The sequence below is a fragment of the Sander lucioperca genome, chromosome 7 (assembly GCF_008315115.2).
Source record: "Sander lucioperca isolate FBNREF2018 chromosome 7, SLUC_FBN_1.2, whole genome shotgun sequence".
In the NCBI taxonomy this organism is placed as follows: Eukaryota; Metazoa; Chordata; class Actinopteri; order Perciformes; family Percidae; genus Sander; species Sander lucioperca.
Window position 1 is genome coordinate 8,631,192 of NC_050179.1, and position 23,004 is coordinate 8,654,195.

The 23,004-nt window shown below is 42.5% G+C and overlaps 1 protein-coding gene across 3 annotated transcripts in view; it reads right to left on the reverse strand.

Annotated features, from left to right (window-relative positions):
* Window positions 1-19,575, reverse strand: part of LOC116038570 (cGMP-inhibited 3',5'-cyclic phosphodiesterase A-like) — a 72,565-nt gene extending 52,990 nt beyond the window's left edge. For 2 of the 3 annotated variants that reach the window (XM_036003216.1, XM_036003215.1), the window contains exon 1: window positions 17,991-19,575. In XM_036003216.1, the coding sequence (XP_035859109.1) occupies window positions 17,991-18,905 (915 nt within the window). In that variant the 5' untranslated portion in view covers window positions 18,906-19,575. The remainder of the gene's footprint in view (window positions 1-17,990) is intronic. The other variant, XM_036003217.1, reaches the window with a different exon arrangement.
* Between the last annotated feature and the right edge of the window lie 3,429 nt (window positions 19,576-23,004).

The window sequence follows — 23,004 nt, forward strand, 5'->3', positions numbered from 1 at the left end:
TGCAGTGAGTGGGACAGATTAGCACTGATCAAAAGGCGGATTGTAACTGCAGCTCCAGTCAGAAGTATATGTCTGTCTCTGTTTGTACATGAAGTTACATGTGTGAGCTTCATCCAGCATTAGTCTATCTTCTTCTGCAGTATCTATATTTTTGACTGTCCTTAATGTGCATGACGCAAGTTCAGTTATTGCATTTGGGACAATTGCACCATGTCACTTCTCTGCCACAAATGTGACGGAGCTCCGGCTAAAACCTGATATACTACACTCTGCAGCATCACTAATTTGGTTACAATGATACCATATCTTACTTAATCTGATTACAAGCCCAATAGCTCTCCCTCCCTCTGTCTGTCCCTGCAAAGTGTGTGAACGTGTCTTATTTGTGCAACAATTAGAAAGTGCACATGTATACATCAATGTGTGTATGTGCTAAAAGAAGCTGTAGTCCACCTGGCAGGCCAGTGAACTTAATGAGTCTCGTATTCATGCAGCAAGCGCAGCCACATCCGCTGCCTGAGGCGCTGACCAGGTGCTCTGACACTTATTCAAACAACCTAAGTAGGATCCTTCCAAAGGGCCATACCTCTCTGGTAATATCACCGTGACCAACATCATACCACCCAGAAGGAACAGGTTTCTTTAAAACTTTGCTCTAATAATATTATCTGACTATAACTTTTAAAACGTGGGAGACTCTCTAAAAATGATTGGAAACGGTGATTGAGTTACATTTCCAAATGTAATTTATTGCTGACTAACTTCTTTAAAGTATAACCACATTGCATGTGATCATATTGCTTTCAACTGCATTTATAAATGTAGCATATTAAGTTAAATGGTCAATCTACTCTAATTTCATGGCAGTAAAATGATTCAAGGTACTCAAACTACCACTACTCAACCTAACTGAATTTATGTGAAGTTATGTCAAATATTGTGTGTCTCAATGGCGGTTCTAAGGGGAGGCCAGTGCCCCCATAATATTAAGCCCCCCTAACTGTGGAGAATATTTTTGTACATTTTTCACCCCACATTAATCCCCAGAGAGGGAAAACTGTAATTATTATCATCATGATCACGGGCAGCAATGAATAAAATGTTGGCTACGTTAACACTGAATGAGTATTCTTGTGTTTATTGTTATATGTCTATTGTTAGTCTTTAACCATATTAACCAATCTAAAATTATCTGCTCAGCTAAATACTGTAATATCACCATTGGTAACTCATGGCCTCACAGGAAGTCAAGTCAATTTAATTCATAGAGCCCATTATCACAAATCAAAATTTGCGCCAAGGGGCACGTTTTCTGACACCAACACCACATCAAATCACCTAAACAAAAAAGCTAAACAAAAGCTGAGTGCCAAAAACCTTCTTCATATTCACCAGTTTGCCGGTGCAGTAAAATATGTCAAATAAAATATATAGCAAAATATACATAAAACTTATAGGAGCTTCATGTTCAATAGATAAGAAAATGAAAACCAACTATGAGTCATAAATACAGTGCAATACAATCACGCTTTATCCATTACACATTTAATTGGAATGTCTCTATGCACTCTGGTATAAAAACAGTTTGAAAAGTTCAAAGATACGGGGGCAGAACAGTTGTCCCACTAGGAAGTATTCTGGCCTGGCCTGGCCTGGCCTGGCCTGGGTCCATACATGGTCAAGTCAACTCAGATCTAGCAACACAAATATACTAATGAATCACAGCTGCAGGGGCTAAAGAGAAGAACCCCTCCTTACTTTAATTCCCAAAAAATCTTTGCATAACACTCTTCCACTCCACTCTTGTCTTCCTCACTCTCTCCTCTTCTCTCACTAAAGTCAAGTAGACCTGCACTCTAGAGAACCATTTCAGCAGCCATTACAGTAGGGTTGACTTTTTCTGCAATAATAACCATGTTGCTACTGATGAGGCCTCTCAGAGTTCACTCTCTCCCACACCCTTTACTCATGAACAAATGTCAAACTTTTCAGGGCTTATGATTCAAGGAGTGACCCAGGAGAAGAAGAGTGTTAGAATTTGTTGAGGCTCCAAATATGTGAGAGTGAGGGTTTATTTGCAGCCTGCAGGGTAGCTATCTGCTCCAACCTGCAGCCAGGCCCTGCGACTTGGCCAAAGCACTGCTACCAGGAAAGTGGTGAAGGACACTACAGGACTTTGAAAAGTGTGTGTGTGTGTGTGTGTGTGTGTGTGTGTGTGTGTGTGTGTGTGTGTGTGTGTGTGTGTGTGTGTGTGTGTGTGTGTGTGTGTGTGTGTGTGTGTGTGTGTCCAACATGATACATCATCTCCCCTAATGTTTTCTCTCAAATGTGACCCCTGGTTCCAGTTCCTTTCCAGCAGCTGACCACCATATGTAAAAAGCCCGCACAGGTCCACTGAATCCCTGTCTAATGGGCTGCACAGATGCCACTTTCCTGGAACAATTACTTCTGTGTGTGTGTGTGTGTGTGTGTGTGTGTGTGTGTGTGTGTGTGTGTGTGTGTGTGTGTGTGTGTGTGTGTGTGTGCACAAACAGAGTCTAACGTTCCACACATTTTCTTCAATATGTTTCACCACTGTCTGGAAACAATGAAAGGTGCTCGGTGATGAGAAGTGCGGAGTGGAGAAAAAGCGGAAGAATTGTGGAAAATGGCACGGTGGGAGAAAGGGAAACACATAAGGGGGAAAGTTCTGCTGCTGTTTGGACAAGCGTTGTTGAGGGTAAGTAAAAAAGGAAGGACGTAAACTAACAGCAGGTCAGTCCTGAGGGGAGGAGAGAGTGAGGGCAGATTATTGACTTAATGGCGGAATCGGGGCTGTCAAGGGCTTCAGAGACACTGTTTGTGTAGTTTGGACTGGGCCTGGCAGAGCGTGCGGCGTGATGATGGAAATCTTACACTCACTCAAAACAAGCTCGCTGACCTTTTCATCTACCAGCCCCTGAATCAGTCTTAACATTCTGCCAACGTGGAAATGAATGAGTGCTTATTACATCTGTGGCAACATCACAGGCGCCGGCTCCCTTTTGCGCAGGTGTGTGTGTTTCATAAATGTGTGTTTCACGAATGTTTGTACTTCCTTCGACATCCAAGTGCATTCCTGCCGTCAAGCAACAATATCGGCACATGTGAAATGAAGCAAGAATAATCTTTATAAGCATGTTGTCTGGTCTGCTCTCAGCTCACTGTGCCTCAGCAACAGAGTATACAAATGCGAAGAGCAGGGCGTGACGAGAAACGTAAAGACCTCAGTCACAGTAAATTGGGTTGCTTCTTGAAGGTGACCAATCTTCATTACCAATGACATTTCAGAAATAATAAGCTCATCATAGAGAGCATGAGCAGTCTCTCACTGGAGGAGTCACCATTTTGATTTCTGGACTTTGGCTGAATTCTGAACACACAGAAAAAAAGCCCGACCCAACATCTGCCTGAAGCGATATAGCCTCTGACTCGTCCCTGGGGAAAAAATAACAAAGGAAGAGGACATGGCTGCCAAAACGAAGCTAGATTAAAAACTAAACAATATCAACATATAAATACCACACAGCCAAGCTTATGATTGAAATCAATAGTCATTGATGTTTCCCTTTTCCATAAATCCGGGACATTCTGCAGATTTTCTCTCAGAAATTGGGATGTGATTGCCAGCTGCAGTTTGGCATATAGCGCAGAAATGCAAATTTTTTAAATGAAGAAATGCTCTGACCACATTATGGACAGAGAGACTTATATACAACAGAGATGAAATCCTAAAATATCTATCAAAAGCACTCCAAATGATTACAAAGAAAGATTCAAGGGAAAATACCCTGAAATGAGTTGATATAGAGTATAAGTCAAACCTGTGGTGTTCATAAACAAATCACATGAACTTTCATTTTGCAGGTGTGGTCCGTTCAGGCCACTACTTTCTCCAACGAAGAATTGCTGCAAGCATTGTGAACGTATGTGAACTGTATCCACGATTTGATTTAATCAACTGAAATTTGTGAAATGCCAGTTTTTTTTCCTTCATTACCACAAATTATGTAGAGGATTAGTTACACCACAAACTGTGATGTATGTATCAGGTTTACGGTATAGGAGGTGAAATCAGATTAGATGAAACATTATTATGTCCCACAGGGGACCGAGTTTAGATTCACATGGTGGAACATGAAAAACCAATGATCTGACAGTAGGAAAGCCAAGGAACAAAGCATGGGGAAAAAGTCCTGCAATTGCTACGTTTTTGGCCACTTGGGGCAGCAGAAACTAGCTGTAAATACAGCAGTGACATCCTATCATTATTTAAATTGATATGTCAAATTGTTAGAAAAGGTTGCGTATTTATTTTACACATTGAGCAGACAAGGAGCAACATTAGCATTTATTGGAGTCAGTTTGTGTTCACATGAAGAATGTAATTCCAATGTTCACTTTTCTTTTAGCTCTGTTTTGGTCTCCATCAACACCAGAGGGAAAGATCTGGTTCTTTAGCTGCTAAATGCTCCACTGTGTTCACCAGCTAACTTTGTCTGTCTGCAGTTTGGTGCTGAGCAGGTAGTGTCCAGTGTTTTTTTAAGGTTTTCCCCGTGAAAATAGTTGCCTGCTGCGGCTGAAAACAACAATGTGAGAGCTGTGAGAGTGAACCAAAACAGTAAAGTATTGGGTCATAAAACCAAAAATGTTTAACGGAGGGGAACTGAAGGGAACTGCAAAGTTGAAGGATCATTTTCTGTGGGTTCATAACAACAAGGGACACATCTCACATACATGTGATCCCTGGTTAATAAAATAAAATATTGATTTCAGCTGCTTTAAAATTAAGATAATAGAAAAGTAGCAAGAGAGACAGCCCTGAAAGCTTTGGTTTGCATTTTGTGGTGCTCCAGTGGGAATGGCCTGACAGCCTGGAGCTGCACGATCTACCCAATCTCTTGGAACAAATACTACGATGGGCACCTTTACATTTTCAATAAAAGGTGCAAATAGCAGAGAGATAAAGAGAGCCTATTGCACTGTAACACGTCTAACTAACTGAAAGACCAAAATGAAAAGCCATTATGTAACGTCTGAAAGCACCAGAGCGATGGCAGAGAGGAGGAGGAGATTGCCCCTGGCTGATGGGCAGGATGGAGCCAGTGGAGAACTGAACTAGCATTTCTCTTGGGCCCAACATCACCTCGTCTTTCTTACATCCACCTTATATAACAGGAGCAATGTAGCTGAACGGCATACTGTAGATGCTACCTCAGGTTCCTTTCTACCTCTCTGAGACTCGTTTAAAGAAAACCCATCTGACATGACCTGAATTACCCACTAACACCCTCCCTTTTGTCATGCTGACGACCACATCATTTCCCACCAGTGCACAACCACAAACCTAAATGAGACCTGGCTAAAGATCCTGTGCCGTTAATTCTTTATCTGCATATGTATGTGTGTGTGTGTGTGTGTGTGTGTGTGTGTCTGTGTGTGTGTGTGTGTGTGTGTGTGTGTGTGTGTGTGTGTTTTTGTATGTGAGTGCGCGCAGGCTCATCTGTGCAACATCTGCTCAACCAGCTCAAGGCTCCTTGCCTCTTGAGAAGTGGGTCACGTTTCCCGATGACGTCAAAAGTCCTTCTGCCTCTCCAGTTTGTGGAGCTTTGCCAAAACCACCACATGCCATTCCATGTCCTTATAATGGAAATGCTCTCAGCAAAAGCCTTGATGAATCACCTGCCAAACCTCTCACAATTCTTAAATCCTAACACTGAAGTGGGTCTGACCATGACGGCGAGACACAAGGTAAAGGGATGATTATTCACAGGAAAAAAAAAAAAAAAACTGGATAAAAAATGTCAACAAACCAAAAAGGAGACCAATAAGAGAGCGAGGTTAAAGAGAAGTGCAGAATTATAGACAGCACTGGTTGGTAGCACTGCTCTACAAAAGATTGAATCTGCAATGTGGTCTCAGAGCCATCATTGTGATACAGGATCTGAGGCTGCTAAACTGCCTCGAGCCTGAAGACCTGACACTCTTTCCACTGTCCTCGGAGAGAACAGATCAGGGAAAAAGAAAAAAAAACAGACAGAAGAGAAGAGAAGAGAAGAGAAGAGAAGAGAAGAGGTGTGTGCTACAGTAGGTTTACAGATTTCATTTAAGCTGTCCGGTCCCGGAGGAGACGACGCAGGGATCAGTGAGAGTATGAATGGAACAGCAGCTAATGGAAAACATTATGGAGGTAGAGAGAAACCTGAGGCAGCCCCAGGCACATAACCAATAAAATAAAGGCTCAGTACGCCTATTCTAACCTCAATCTCATTGTTGTGGGTCCCATTTTGAATTCACCCTCTCTTAAAGAACATGTGTTATCTGGGTGGATGAAGGGCTGCGAAAGGAGGTTCCATTTGAAGTTTTCTGAAACAATGTCATTACGCCACCCTAGTGGCAGCAAATGTAATTTTCAGCCAGGGTCAGTCTAGCAACTCTCCGTTGGCTTGCGAGCTAGAAAAAACAAATTCTGGTCAGGCCAATCACATTGTGTATAGAGTCGGTGGGTGGGCTTAACATAAGGACGGCAGAGTTGTGACAGTTCCACGTGAATTCCCTGCTACTTGAAAACAAAGAAGATGGCTGCTGCTGCTGGCGAACAGCGGTCTTTCAAAGATGTGTTCGGAGTTTTGCCGACCGGATACGGCAAAAGTTTAATCTATCAACTAGCGTTGCTTTGGTTGGCTGTGAGTGCAGAGGGAATTTGAAAGACAACCGTTTATCCCGCCCCTTGGATTGAGCCCTGCCAATGGTGAGTTCCCAGACCTAACATCTTGATGTGGGTCTGGCTTGTCAGGCTAGCGTTTACTGCTTGTACTACATAAAGTAATTAACTGGTGAGCTTGGCTATCTTGGGCAGTAAGGGGTCCTTGGATCCAACAGCCCACTATCTTGTCACACAAGACTTGTCTGACCACACACACACACACACACACACACACACACACACACACACACACACACACACACACACACACACACACATATATATGCATAGAAGAGCCTGCTCTTCATAGCCATTGATTGTGGCCAAGTATAAACGGATGTCACCTACACAAAAACATGTCAGCCCCGACATTGTTTAGTGTCTCTAGGCAATGCAGAGTATAGCAGCAACAAATCAATGAGATCTTGACTAGCCTATCTGCTTTGTGTGTGTGTGTGTGTGTGTGTGAGAGAGGCAAAGAGAGATAGAAGAGACAGAGTATTTATGTGTTTTAGAATTATATGTTAGGTGTATGCGTGAATAGGCCTTTTTTTCAATACTATAGCCAATATGATTCATGAGTTTCGGCACCGTTACCATAATGATACTTTTGTTGATGCATGTTTTCTACAGAACTCTTTTTTTGTTTGTTTGTTAGAAGCCAACTGTTATGGGTCAGCTGTTTTTCCCCCGTCCCGTTTGTCTGTTCTTTCCCCTTTTCCCTATGTGTCTGTCTGTTCTGTGTTGGTTGTCACCTGGAGGTTGCTGGAGGCGTGGTTTGAGGAAAGTAGGTCAAGGGGTGTGGCCGTTAATCTCTGCACAACTACCTGCTCAGCTGCAGCGCATTCCATGATTCAACCCAGCAGTACATATACCCGGGCTGATCACCTCATCGGCGCCAGTTTGTTACAACAATCCATGTGGTATCTTGGCTCAGTGTTTCCTGTCAGTCCTGAAGTATTCTTATACTTAGTGCTCCTACTTACCTTGTGTTCTCCATCTAGATTCCGCTCTAGACCTGCTGCCTTCCCCGCTGTTCCTGTTGTGCTTCCAGTTCACACCATTCAGTCTCGTCATCCACGCTGGGATTCCCCTTGTGTACTTGAGTGTACTCACCTCTGCCTGCTCGCCTCGTGTCCCGGACCTACCTGGATTATCCTCTGTCAGCCCGCCTCAAGCCTCGGACCAGCCCAGGAGCTTTCCTGCCCTGACTCAACCGTCGTTGGTTCTTATAAGTACAATCTGGTCATTAAAGACTCCTTTAAAAATGAATTACTTGTCCCATATGTTTATCTCTGCGTTTTGGGTCAGAACTGAACCTTAACACCAACATTCTCAAATGTTCAATGTTTTCAAAACCAAAGCAGAAAAATAGGTAGTAAACACATGAATAAACCAAAGCTATGTGCAGACATGTGACATTTGAAAGTCCCCTACGACAAACAGTTCTGACTTTTGATTACTATTAATACTAGTAAACTACTATTTACTATAAATAATAGCAGCTTTATCAAATAAAATGTTTAAAAGTTAATAATAATAATCCACACTTTGATAGGAATGGTAAATAGGGCCCAGGTGCTGATAGAAGGCAGGAAAATGTGTGTGTGTGTGTGTGTGTGTGTGTGTGTGTGTGTGTCAGCAGGTGGTTACAGTGTATAGAAAAGACGTACTGGACGGGGTCACCACTTCATCATACTCCACGGACAAAAAGCCGAGGGCCTAAGTTTTGGGAGAACGGACTGAGGACTAGCCATAGCTCCTGCCTTCATCTCACCAATTCTCTAACAACTGAGCAGAGATTGACACTTTGAAACTGAATAATACAGTGTGTCGTTAAACTCTCGCAAGTGTGGGAATATCTCGGGACTCTCTTGATTTCTTGTCCTCACCATGTACCTTACAAGTGGATGTCAACTTGAGACGCCATTTAAAAAAATGAAATTAAATATTCACTGCGCTTAGCAAATTGATGGGAAAAAAAGTTCTTCCAAACTTTTTCTTGTGTCCCACATTAATAAGTGATAATGCGCAAACTTCCAACACACATGCATCTTTCTACGAAGAATGGTGCTAACAAATACCGATAAAAAGGCAACACTAGAATGGCAGATCAAAAATGTTTTTAAAACCAACTGACTGCTACTTCATTTTTTTACTTCTTTCCACATGTATTGCTATTTTCAATTAAAAATAACTAATTTACTTGAGCTGACCATAAGCTGTTTCTGTTTGCAGAGTGGATTAAGAAATGTGACCGAAGTGGTACAGAAATAGCTCCACACTGTTAAACTGAGCATCATAACCAGCATTCCAACATTGGTATTTGTTCGTACACGCCATGGTGTGTTCATAAAAAACTAAATCATATAGACACTGTATACCATCATGCAAATTCAGCACAGCACTACAGCTATACATTCCACTTTTAATATCTGACTTATTTAAAGTGACTGTGTGAAAACAGCCCTTAACCCAAAGCCTTAGACTCTCGCCGCTGCAAGGGGTGAACTAACCTGACTGACAGACAGATGTACAGACAGATTTTTTTTTTTCTCTAACATATTTAGAGAGTAAAACATGGCATTGAGCAGGGAACAGCAGAAGCCTTGTTGGCTGCAGGGACAGACAGGCTCATGGCGAGCCAGTGAGGCAGCGGGCTGGACGGACGGGGAGGGCTCACCAGGCAGAGGTTACAATAACACATTTCCTCGCACCACGCCATGGAGCTAGACAGACATGCAGCCTGCTGACAGAGGGAAATATTGTACTTTTCACCCCACTATGTTTAATTTAGAGCTACTTTTGTTACTTTACAGATCAAGCTTTTATACAAAACAAACGATCAGTTTATAAAATATAATGCATTGTGACATATTAAATGAGCTTAATAATAAGTGGTCAAATGAGCTTGACCTTGATGAGATATAACATGCTTTGTGAATGTTTATAAATGTATACTATATAAAATGTATGCAATAGCCTGTCCAGTTAAAGCCAAATTAATCAACCAGGCAGTGGCTTAATAAATACAATCATGCATCAGTGAAAACAGCCTACATTGTCATGCTCCTGAAATATATAATCAATTAATAGCTGACCATATTTGGATTTATTGGACAGCCCCAGTCAGAGGGTTCAAAATGTTCCTGCTTGTTAAATGAATGATGGCAGCAGCAGCAGCGACTGTGGCCTGGTCTGTTTCTAGTGGAGACACAATGGCCAGACTGGACCTGAGGGATTCGCTGCACTTCCTCTCTGAACCCTGACACCAATCAAAGGCCATGAGATCAATTTTTGGGACACCGCCCAAATGTGCACATGAACACTCTAAGAGGGGAAATTAACAGTTGTTTCTTCCATTTGTTTTTCACACATTCTACTGACTGCAGCTATTTACATCTAGAACTACTCTCCCCCCTCTCTCCTTCTACCTCCCTCTCACAAACATGCACACATACACACTCGAGCACACACTTCCCGGGGCGATGTGAGAGTGTCTATTCATTCGGCAGAGGCCAGCTGCACACCTGGTGACAGCCCAGGATGGTGGTGTTGGCTCAGGTCAGGGTGTGCGGGGAGAGGAGGGCTGGGAAGGGGAGGGCTAGGTGAATGGGCCCACAGGCCTGTCCTTCAGGGTCTGCTCAACCTGCACATTCCAGTTCATTTAGCGCCGGGGCAAGCACAGGAATGTCCCCTCATGTAAGGGATCACTGTCTTAAAGGTGGGCTCCTCGTGTAATTGAAAAGGCCCTTCAGGAGGATAAATAGAGATGAAAGCCAAACGTGCTGCATTCAGTTCCCCAAAGTGATGTGCTGTCCTACCGGATATGTACTGGCACTCATTAAACTGCACATCCTTTAAAGAGCAGAAACTGCTTCAACATTGCAAACACAAGTGCTTGTTTTACACAAAGAGCTGGGAATTGAACTTCAGTCCATTTTGGTATTGACCAATATGAGTCATACCAAAAAAAAAACATTGGTCCATTTTACCAATTTTATTTTATTTTAGCAAGCCTCTTGTATGGCTGCTCATAGGTGGCACAGGGTGGAGCGAGATGTTTGACATACAAAATTCTGTCTGATTACCTTTTTTAAAGCTTTTTCTCCTATTCTCTATTTGATCCGGTCCCATATTTGCACTAGAATTACCTGGGCGAGTTAAAGATGTACCTATTTAAGAATGAAATTATTCAACTTGTTTTAGTAAACTAGAAACGTGCCGAAAAAGCATTGTTTCATCATCAAACAACCTTGTCAAGAGCTTCCAGTGAAAATGAGGAAGCCACAGGCATCAAGACAGAGAGTCAGAACAGCGGGGAGAGACCACCTATGACAAGCTACAGCACCTCCTCCGGTGCTGCACAACATACACAACAATAATTTGAAGCTGATATTCGGAATATTCTGTCACTAAGGATGTAACGTTTTGTAGGGAGTTCCTGCAGTCCCTGTCTGTGTTGCTTGTTTGTCCAGACAAATAGTTTCTGTGTAATTCTATAATTTTTCTAAAATTGACTGTCTGAAAACTGCATTTTCCTGCCTTCTATCAGCACCTGGGCCCTATGAACCATTCCTATCAAAGTGTGGATTATTATTATTATTAACTTTTAAACATTTTATTTGATAAAGCTGTTATAGTTATTTATAGTAAATAGTAGTTTACTAGTACTAATAGTAGTCAAAAGTCAGAACTGTTTGTCGTAGGGGACTTTCAAATGTCACACGTCTGCACATAGCTTTGGTTTATTCATGTGTTTACTACCTATTTTTCTGCTTTGGTTTTGAAAACATTGAACATTTGAGAATGTTGGCTTCTAATAAACAAACAAAAAAGAGTTCTGTAGAAAACATGCATCAACTAAAGTATCATTATGGTAACGGTGCCGAAACACATGAATCATATTGGCTATAGTATTGAAAAAAATCCAAACAATACCCAGGCCTATTCACGCATACACCTAACATATGCACATATGCAAATGCATCAGTTACTCACAAACACATAAATACTCTCTCTCTTCTATCTCTCTTTGCCTCTCTCTCTCTCTCTCTCTCTCTCTCTCTCTCTCTCTCTCTCTCTCTCTCTCACACACACACACACACACACACACACACACACACACACACACACACATGTACTCTACGCACACACACATTTGTGCCAGGAACATTCTGTTCACCTCCATCACTGAAATAGTCGGTCTCTTATGGTAACACAGAAAACTTGAGTGACATAATTGTCTTAGTCTAGAACAGACAGCAGAAGAAGAAAGTACAGCGTGTAATCTACCCTTCAACACAAAAAAAATCCATAATTCACTTGAGATTCAAATATTCTATTCAAATGTGAGGCAGTTATTTGGATCCTGAGGTGTTAATATGTGTGCTGTGTGTCAGGACTGGAGGCCTGTGCCTGTCTAGCAGTTCCAGCTGCGTTGGGTTGTGTCTGTGGTTTGAGGCCCTCCTTGTTTCTACGAGCGGATTCAACCTCTCAGCCTGCAGCAGCTGGCAGCCATCAAGCTGCTGGCAACACACACACACACACACACACACACACACACACACACACACACACACACACACACTTACATGCACACACATGCTCACACAGACGTCCTTCCATAATTTCCATGGTAATCAGTAGGGAGCCAAAACGTGGTCGTGCCAGGGGTAGGGAGGAAAGGGGGGTACTCTGCTTAGTCCTGGACCTCTGGTTTGGTTGGCTTAGGTGATCAGAGACACAGGGCAAGAACCAGGATGTAAGCTACTCTTGTTGCTGTAAATGAAGGTAATGAAGGAATTGGACACAGATGGGTGAGCCATGTAATGTAGAGTTTAAAGGGTAATTCTGCTTTATTACGACTTGGGTCTTATTTTCATAGTTTTGCCTCTAACACAGTTAATTGCTGAGATCTAGGAAAACAGCAAGAGCACTAAAAGAGTACAGATAGGGCAGTAAGCAGTCACATGACCATACAGGTTTTAAAGGAGTAGTTCTACATTTTGGGAAATACTCTTATTAGAGTTCTTGCCAAGAGTTAGATGGGAAGATCGATACCTCTGTCATGATAATATGAGGCTACAGCCAGCCCCTGATTAGCTTAGCTTAGCATAAAGACTGGAAACAGAGAAACAGCTAGCCTGTTAATTGTTAGATTGTGTCAGGTGTTTGTAATTTAGAACAGAGCCAGGCTAACTATTTCTCCCTGTGCCAGTCTTCATGCTAAGCTAAGCTAATGAGCCACTGGCTGTAGCTTCATATTTACCATACAGACATGAATGGAGTATTAAACTTTTTTTGGAAGAGAGGCTAATGGTAAAATGATTACCCAAACTGTTCGTTGTAAACATTTATCACAGTTTACAGACAATTTCTTTGTTCTACCGTACTAAGATTATTACCAGCAATTCAGGTGTGCTCACTTTTTCTCACAGTGGTTTACATTATCTGGCTAAACTGTTCATTTTTTACAACCTCTCAATTATTTGACCGCTCATTTCTTGCCCCATCACACTTTGCTGTCGTGATGTTGCCTCGTTACCAAATCTTAACATTTACTTTGGTGAGTACAATGTTATCATAACAGATTGAAATGTTCGCTAAAACTTTACAACTGTAAAAAAATACATAAAAAATTATCCTTTAAACATTTGGGAGCTGGCATGCAGAATTTGTTTGTTTGGAGAGACAAAAACATGTGGGCAAGAAGCTCTTATTTATGCCGGCATACACCAAAACCCAGTGTAATGTGGTTTCACGCTGTGTAGGCAACATATTACAGAGGTAACACATACAAATCTGGAGCGCAAGCGCGATAAAAGTGGCTACACTGCATCATTCAAACGCAAGACTCTTCCACCATTCAGGGGGGTAAGAGTAAGCCTGCTTTTTTGCCTGGCTACTAAACAAACCCTTGAATGACCTACTTTTATTCCTACCCCAATTCCTCCACCCCTTGCCTCCTCACACACGCACAGCGCAGCTAATACACTGAGACTGAATGGGGATTGAAAGTGTGAAGTGAATCGCCCAATCACAAGACACACAACCCCATGCGGATATCAGCTTCCTTTCCAAACGCAGGGGGAGGCTTTCAATGAGACCGTTTCTAACCCAGAGGCCAGTCCAGTCAAAAAACAAGTACAAAAAATACCCATATCCCACGAGCCTATGTGTTTAGAATACAAACAAGCTGTTTGGGATGAGTGTGCAGTGGCCTAGTGGTAAATCACTGCCATACAGGCTATCAACAACCTCCTCCATCCAAAACACAATTCAATTATGGATGGTGCAGCAAAAATAGAGTAACAGGAAACATTTACAACAGCAACAGTAATTGTGTTTGGATCCCATTCCACAGGAAGTCATTACCATAGATTTCAAGAATATCTTTATCATCCAAGTTATGAAAGAATTTCCTCCTCTGGTTGGGATAATATTTGTGTTGGTGTCAGTAAAAGGACAGAGAGCAGAGTGCTGTGGAGAGGGGTGGAGTTACTGACAGAAAAGGGAGTGGCATCTGACGCCTCCTAAATAGATTCATCTGAAAAGCAGAAGTGTTTCCCTAATGTCCACTCCCCTTCCTGGCTAATCAGCTCTGCTCAAACTTTGATCAGGTAGGTTGAGTTAAAAACATTTGATGAGTGCAGACTGCTTTCCTCTGCATGAGAGGAGAGGAAGTTCTATGACAGTGCTGATGTCTGCCGCAGGAGAGCCTTGGACTCAAATTTCCTTACACACAGTGAAAAGCGATCCACACCACAAGTCCACACCTCTTCCTCCAGTTCAATATCCCCAGCTGAAATACAGAAGACCTGCCTGTCATGTTGTATTAACCCAAGAAGAAGAACTATCCCGCAGAGGCCCCCGTTAACCGCTATCAGATCAGCTGATAATGACTTTCTTTTATTACGCTCATGATGGAAAGGACGACCCCAGCGTTGCAAAATGCACCTACTTAGTGAGCTGATAGATGCTGGCAGCCAATTTGTAATCAAAAGGGGGGAAAATGGCTGTTTATTAAATCTACAGTTGTGCAGAGTGAAGCATAGCCTCGGAGCATGGCTTTGGCAGAGTGGTGGAGGGCAACATGGCAGCTTTAAGGCTTGTGAGGAAGAAGAGAAAGAGGGATTCGTCTTTGCTCTATTTATTTTCTGAATAAACTGTTTTTACACAGTGACTATCAATCTGAAGGGCCTTTATATAAGAATATATGGTCTGTGGGAGAAGCCTCCTGAGAAAAACAAAGTTAAGTATCAACTGTAATCTTTCTTCCAACCTCAAACTATTCTTCAAACACTTCAGACCCACAGCACTAATGCAAACATTGTCACGTCAACAAAGTGCAGATCTGCTCCTTGCCATGGCGCTCTTACAGCTTCTTTAAAACATCATAACTCTATTTGAACACAGAAAAAGTGCAGAACTGTCAACATCATTCTGCCTCTTTAGGTCATCTAACTGAGAAGTGGTAACTAGAAAATCATGGCTATGTTACTGCCATGCAGTCAGCCTATATGTTGTCCTCCAGGCAGAGTCAGGTAGACACTTTATGCTGCCTGACATCTCTGCTGTCCCCAGCACCATGTGGTGGTTGCATTGTGGCCCCCGAACGTGTGTCTGACGCCCCTTATGGAGGCCAGAGCCCCGTGTGCGCAAGGTGATGACTAGTGAGGGTCAGCATTGGCTTGTTTACACATTAGAGACCACACAGACAAGACACGGTTAAGACAGCATATGTACGCCATGTGTGTCTCAATTACAGGCAGGCCATGGCTGTTCAACTGCTTAGCACCAACTCCAGTGATGAGAGCGAATTGTAACACTTTGTTACAGAAAATCTATTACAATCTTAACTTAATTTTCACATACTATCAGGACAGTCTGAACACTGCTGTTTTCATGCCCCACAACAGAAACGTGTAATAGAGATCACCTCTCAGCAGAGGGCTCCAGCCTGGCCGAGGTGACAGAGCAGAGGAGAGTCAGAGATGTTGTAAATGTTTGCATCTTTGTATGATATTGTCTAATTTGTTTGTGGGGTAGTTCCATCCTACTCAGCTTTTATTGGGACACTACTGCAAGAAAAAAAGAAATTCTAAAGCAGACAAAACGTGTAAATTGCCGTAGTTGCATCAATGGGAGCTGTTTACGATTAATGTCTTGATTTTAGGGCTGTTTTTATTGTTCTCTGAGTAACTCCATCTTGAATCCCTTAAAGTGGAAGAGTCTGAATCCAAACGGCATAATGGCATTCCCCTCTCACATTAGGTGTCTTTGAAATAGTGCATTGCTGCAAATGAAAAAAGGGACTTTATTACAGCTTGTTATATTATGCCTATGTTAACTCTTAACGTAATGAAAACACCACTGTGTGAAGTGAGAAAAAATGTTGTTCTTTCACCTATATTCAGTTTCCTTCTTGTTTTGAATGCATGATCACAGGTATGAGATTTTAGATAGAAGGTATAACTTCATTATCCAATGCAACATCAACAAAAATATATAAACAAAATGTATTGTTCTCTTTGTATATGTAAATAATATTTGAAAGAAAAAAGTTATTTCCATCATTTGCAGCATTGCACTTCAGAATACAGATGAGTATTAAATAATCTGTCATCTGTGCACATTCTTTTTTATAGCCATACAGTAACTATTCACTGTAAACTATAAGGCCAGCCATTTTCTAGCTCATTACTGATTCGAAAAACAAAGTGTACATCCTCACTCCATCACTGCAGCAAACCAACTGCTGCATATCAAATGAATAATGATTGACACTTTAATAAGCTTCAGCTGGGACATCAAACCTAAATCAGAATAAAGTGTAAACTGTAAAAACTGTAAAAGAGTCTTTTCATATTCGATTTGTGTGTGCAGGAGTGTGTGAGTGTCACCACAAAGAAAAACAAATAAGCACACTACAACGCTAACTAGCCCTGAGAGCTGAGGGCATCTTTCAAGTGGCTGGGCCGACAGTGCAGCCTCTCATCTCCCAACCTAACCGCACTCACAGGTCACAACGAGAGCTTTGATCACTCCAAAGTCTGTTTCCCATTCACATGCTCAGCATGCTCACTGATTTTCCAAAAGGAGGGCTGAGGAGCTGATATAAGTCCGCTTGAATGAAGCCCCACCATCTCCTTTTAACACAGGTATGCATGTGTATCAGTATCAGAAGAAGTTCAAAAGCCAGAGCTGTTACATTCCTAGAGTTTAAGGACAGCAAGCCCCAATAAGAGATGAGGAGCAAGTGGTATTAAAGTCCAGGACAGAAAGATAATAATGCATTTGTCAGTTTTGTGGCAGTGGCTCACAGATCAACTGCGAGAATGTTTTACATAAATAATTAGGGATGAATGAATCATTGACATTGTATCCTCAGCTTCTCTTTCTCATCAGCACTTGAAAGCTGTTCTAAAATAGCATCACTTCAGCAACAAAATACCAAATTTGGTACTTTATTTTCAAATGACGAGAGCTACACTTGAGACTATACTGTATACATCGACATGAATAAATCATCCCCTTGGTCTGACCGGAGCAATGTTTAAATAGGAAAATGTGGCTTAATTGATCATTTTAGTAGAAGATAATGTATATTTTTTTATTTAAAAAATCTTCTAATGAAGCATTATATAACAATGTTACGGAGAAGTTAAAGTAAATATTGTAAATTAATATAATTTCATGTTTGCCTGCCAATGGCTGCAAGTGGCTCCACAGAACAAGATATCAGTCCAAAGATGACCTGTGCAGGTAAGAGCAACAACAACCAAGCAATGATGAAATCACACTCTAGCAAACTCTAATATCCACACTGCAATCTAAAACAGGAGCGTGACATGTAAACACACAATAATAATAATAAGTATAAGTATGTATTATTATTGTTGTTGGCATGTGTTACACTACAGGTATGTCATACATGAAATGTAAAAAAGTGTAACGCTCAATAGTATATGCATTGCCATAATACTAGTACTACTACTACTACTACTACTATTACTACTACTAATAATAATAATAATAATTATAATAATAAAAAATAAAAATAATAATAATAATAATAATAATAATAATGAAAAAATTAGAGGCTACTGAAAAGTCTAATAAGCGTCATTAAAGGGCAACAGTCCTTATTTAAGTACACTAACCCTGCTTTCTTCCCTTCCCCTTGCCTCAAACACAACATGCATCATTGGAAGAGAAAAACAAGCCAGAAATAGAAAAGTTGAACGGGACAGAAACTTCTTACCTGGTCCCTCTGGATGCATGGCAGAGAGGTCCGGCGATGTGACTTACTATTGGACTGACTGTTTGCCATGTCTGAGGCTATCACAGAACTGGACCTCCTGCGCCTTTTAAATACAGGGATCTCTTCCCTGGCTCCAGTCACAGAGGTGCAGCCCTCCTTGTGTCTCCCTTGGTTGGGAAGGAGCTTGTCAGCATACCTCGCCAGCAGGATGCCCAGCACTCCAACCAGGTACGCTACGTACGGTCTCCAAGTGGCCCGCACTTTTTGCAGTGAGAAGAGTGAAATAGTCCTGACTAGGCTAATGAAAACGATCACAGATATGCCCTGATTCAGCCGTGCTACCATGAGTGCGCCGGTGGCCACGCAGATGAGCACGACCACGGCTGCTGTCGTGAATGAAAACAGCTGCTCATCTGTCCCGTCCAGGAGAGACCACGCCGCTGCTTCGCCCAGGTGGCACAAGGTTAGGAGGGAGAGGGCGGTCTGGATTAGAGCTCCGCAGCGGATTAAGTAGACACCGACCCAAAAGAAGGCACATACGAGGGTAAACAATGGGGAAACAACACTCCAGCAAGTTTGCAACAGCTCCGCAGCGCAGCCTGAAACGAAGTGAAGGGGAGACGATGAATGCGAGAGACTGTTGTCAGCGCTGCTGCTGGCTGCAGCTTTCCAGTCTGCACATTTGACCAGCAGAGCGAGAAAAACCGAAAGCGACCCCACACACACCGCACTCCGGAGTCTCTGGGAACTCCATATTTTTGTGAACATTAGCCTCACCCACGACTCGTAATCTCGGTCACGGCACAGTGGGATGACACATGTTTTCACATAACCATTGCGATCCGGTGCGCTGAAGTTTTTTTCATGAGTGCTGCTCTGCGCACCGGTTCTGTCAGATTCTGCAGGCATCGCCATCACTCATGGCAGATATGAAGTATGAGGAAGTCTATAATGCATATATACCAGTGTTGTCATGGGACGTGACATGAGTTAGTGACAAAACAAATATAATTTATTGTACGCATAATGAAAAAGTACAGCAAATGCGCGCAGATGCGTGTCCATTTACGCATGGAGATGTGCTGCCACTGAATGCATTCCCTTTGTTTTTCCAGGTGCGAGTTGAGAAACAGCTGTCTAAAACAGCATGAAAGAAGCCTGAATGGCAGAGTAACGAAGATGTTATTCAGATCTAGGGCACTGCTTCTCTGCACACACGCGTCCTGCTTTGCTCTCCTTTGTTGAGCGCCGTCTCTTTGACTTCTGCTGTCCTCGCTTCCCTTCGCTTAGTGACTCCACGGCCCGGTCCGTGCAGCAGCAGCAGCAGTCTTTGCAATACATCAGTCCCGGTCCGTGTACATTCAGCGATAAAACGCGCTCTCTGTGTCCATTGTTTGACAACTTCCCGGTCTCTCCTGAAATAATATAGGCTCCTCTGTTACTTTCGAGGATAAACGCTGCTGAGGAATTTAAGCAGTTAAGCGAGTCACTGTTATTGCTAGGCGTTTGAGGGGCAAATCCGGAGTGCTTGTCACCAGCTCTCTAACCAGCCGCGAGTCTCAGCTCATTCACACCCCCGAGTTCCGATTCCACACAGGGAGCAAGATATTACAGCAGCAGCGAAACCCCCAAATATTTCCTCACCCAGCCCAGCAGGCGTTGTCCTCATTAGATCTTATGTTTAGATTTGTTTCCTGTCTTGAATACCTTATTTTTTTGTAAACATATATGTATTCTAATGTTGTTTCTAAACAGCAGCAAAGACAGGTTCTTTGTATAAAATGGGGTTGACCTACATTTCCCCTGTGAGTTCCTCTCGGAATGGAATAAATGTGGTGTATTTTGGAACATATGTACATTTTAGGCTATGTTTTATCTTAATGGGTGCATTTTGATTTGTGCTTCTGGTGGCCAAGCCAACCTGAGGGCTTTAAACTCCCTTGACATGAATACATCTTTAACTAGGGAGAAGTGTCTAGATGCCAGAAATGGGACCTCTTCATGCAAACAGTTGTGCTGTAAAATTCCCAGAATAGTCCTGTGGTTGCCCTCCAGCTTGACTCCTAATGTCCCCGCTCCACCAGGTCATTGAAATATTCATCCCACTTTAAGTGTCACTGATGATGTTTTGCGTAACAGTGGAAGGTCTCCATCAATATTTCAGCATGGAGATCTTCCGTGTGCATGACTACAGTACATGTGTTCCCAGTTCAGGGTGCACACGTTTGTTCCCTCAGATGTAACGCCGCTCTCATGGGATCACACCCTCTCACATATATACAGTAGACATCTACAGTTAAACAAGCACATGTAATCTCACTCACATTTGCTGATGCACACACAAAAAAGCTGACGTACATACTGTGCATGTAGCCTAGTCTGTTCTTTTCTCGACTCTGTAACTCCTTTTTCTCTTTCTCTTTCTCACTCACACACACACACACACTTTATACTGTACATTTCTGAACAACTCTGAAGCTTTTCACTGGTCTTCTCACAGCATCTAAATGAGAGCTTTCTACGGGTTTCTAATAGAGAATGCTCTGTCATGCCATGCTCTTGTTTTTGCAGCCCTACGTCCTTCATTAATTTATGGAAATCCTGCAGTCTTCAAAACCAAGAAGTAGCATATTTAGCAGGACTCATGTCTCTGCACTCTAATGCTGATGTACTTGAAATCTTGGGCTTTTTTGTCCCCCTCCCCTCAATCCTCTCTCTACCTGTGCTCATTCCCCCAGGCTGAGACAGGTCAGCACGACTCTTTCTATCCATTGGTGTAGACAGAGTCCTGTGTATCCCTTGTCAGTTGTGATTAGTGGGAAGCACGGCAGGAGAAGAAGCGCTAACAGGGAGCGATAGAAGCAGGAGGAGGCCAGGTCCTGTCCGTCACCTTTCAGCACATGCTTACTGAGTGCCAGACAGCCCTTTCAATGCAGTGTATCACACAGGACAGCTGCCATCTCCAAGTGTGAGCAGTTTTTTTTCACCTTATCAAAGCCCATGGGTAACTTCTTTGGAAGAATTGAAAAAATACTGCTTCATCTGACTGGTTTATTTCATGGATGACAAGAACATAAACATTCCCTCTTTACAAGAGATATACGGAAGATATGTGCAAGACAAAAGAAAGAGTTGAAGTCAGCCAGAAAACAGGGATATGCAAGCATCCATTTTTCTTGTAGGATACTGTGGTGCACTCGTGTTGTGACATTGTTGGTCCTCTTTTACTTTCACTACTATATCTGTGTGGTAATCATAGGCGGACTGGCAATCTGGCAGTTCTAGCGAATGCCAGAAGGGCCGGTGCACTCTTGGGCTGCTGGAAAAAAAGAAAAGAAAAAATGCGGCAACACTAGTGTTTCACACTGGTTTGACAAGAATATGTAAGACTGTACGGCTGCAGCCTGGAGCCTCCCATTTGGTGCCGTCGGGCTTCTACTTTCAAAATAAAAGTCTTCGCACTTTGAAGGTTTTATGAATTGCTCCAGTGTGTGTATTATTTTATTATGAAAGCCTGTAAATGCGCCTCATGCTGCTGGTGCCATAATCTCACGACTCACGTGAGCCTGATTTTTGCCTGATTATAAAGCAAATAACGTCCCCGTCTGAAATTGGGCCGGTAAGGGATGGAATTGCTAGGGCCGAATTTTTGTCCCAGTCCGCCCCTGGTGGTAATGTAATATAAAATGATGCAGATTATGTTATAAACTGGAAAACAAAACAAAAATTACAGTTCTGCCAGATGTGGAATGTCTGAAACAACACCGTGTTATCAGCTGTGAAAGCCAACAGCTGTCCTTGTTTTCCTGCAAACTGTCAATGGCCAGGAAGACTGAAACTCATCATAACCTGCATCTTTCCCCATACGAAAAGCATCACTTTATGGTCCAGATGTAAATGAATCACTGCAGTCCTCAGGAGCCACTGCACACAGCATCTCCAGACAAGATCACTGTGAAAAAATAATGTTTCAGTTGTCTCCACAAACACAACTAGAGGCCATTCTGAATTACCCTTAAGAATTTTAACGACTGGGGAATGCACGTAACCGTCTTACCCTATTTGGCAATGTCATGGTCCATTGTAAAAGAGGAATCTTTTTATGAGGAGCAATTCATCAGACATCTGGTTTGGATATTGCATGGGGGGGTCATCTGATGTGACCTCGCTCAGACCTACGCTGGCCTCTGGGTGTGGCGGACAGATCTGATGTATACTCTGAAGTGTGAATGTCCTACAGAGTTGTTTACCATTTAACCACTTCAGCCTGCAGCCCCTATGCTCTAGTCATATCCGATATGAAAATGAACTGATCACATACCTTACACTTGATTTACACTTCAGGCAAATCTGGTTGTAAATAGCTTTCAATAATCTTAAATTGAACTATAACATCAAGAGCAGCTCGCTGTATGATCACACTTTGGCAGGCATTGTAATGTTATACAGCGTGATTCAGAGTTGAAAGACTAAGGAACAGAAGGAAAAAAGAACAGCGAGCGGCTGAATGGAGTGATGGAAACAAGTTTACATTGTGTTTGGCAGTTGTGTGAAGAGTGAGATCCATCGCAACGTGTTTACCAGTCCTCATGGGCAACGGTCGGCTCATGGCCAAGTTTCCATTGAGGGGCTGTGGACACCCATCTCCACACAGACACACACAGACATATACCACCGCCACCATATACACAGACATGCACGTGCACACACTTCCTGACACAGTCATTCATCTGCCCATGTGTGTTCACACAAAGTTGTCCACAGAATAGGGGCTTTCTAGGCTGGACACCCAGAGGAATCAACAAGCTTCCTTTCTCTGTAGAAACATGGATCTGACCTGACATTGTTACTCAAACTTAGTCCATACTATCTTGTATTACACAATCAGGGCAAAAATGGAGCAGGAACCTACAGTAGAGCCAGCTACATTATGTATGAGTCTAGGTCAATCATTTCAACATCCGCCAAAATGTTCCCATCAATATTCCAATTCAAATCATGTACTGTACAATCA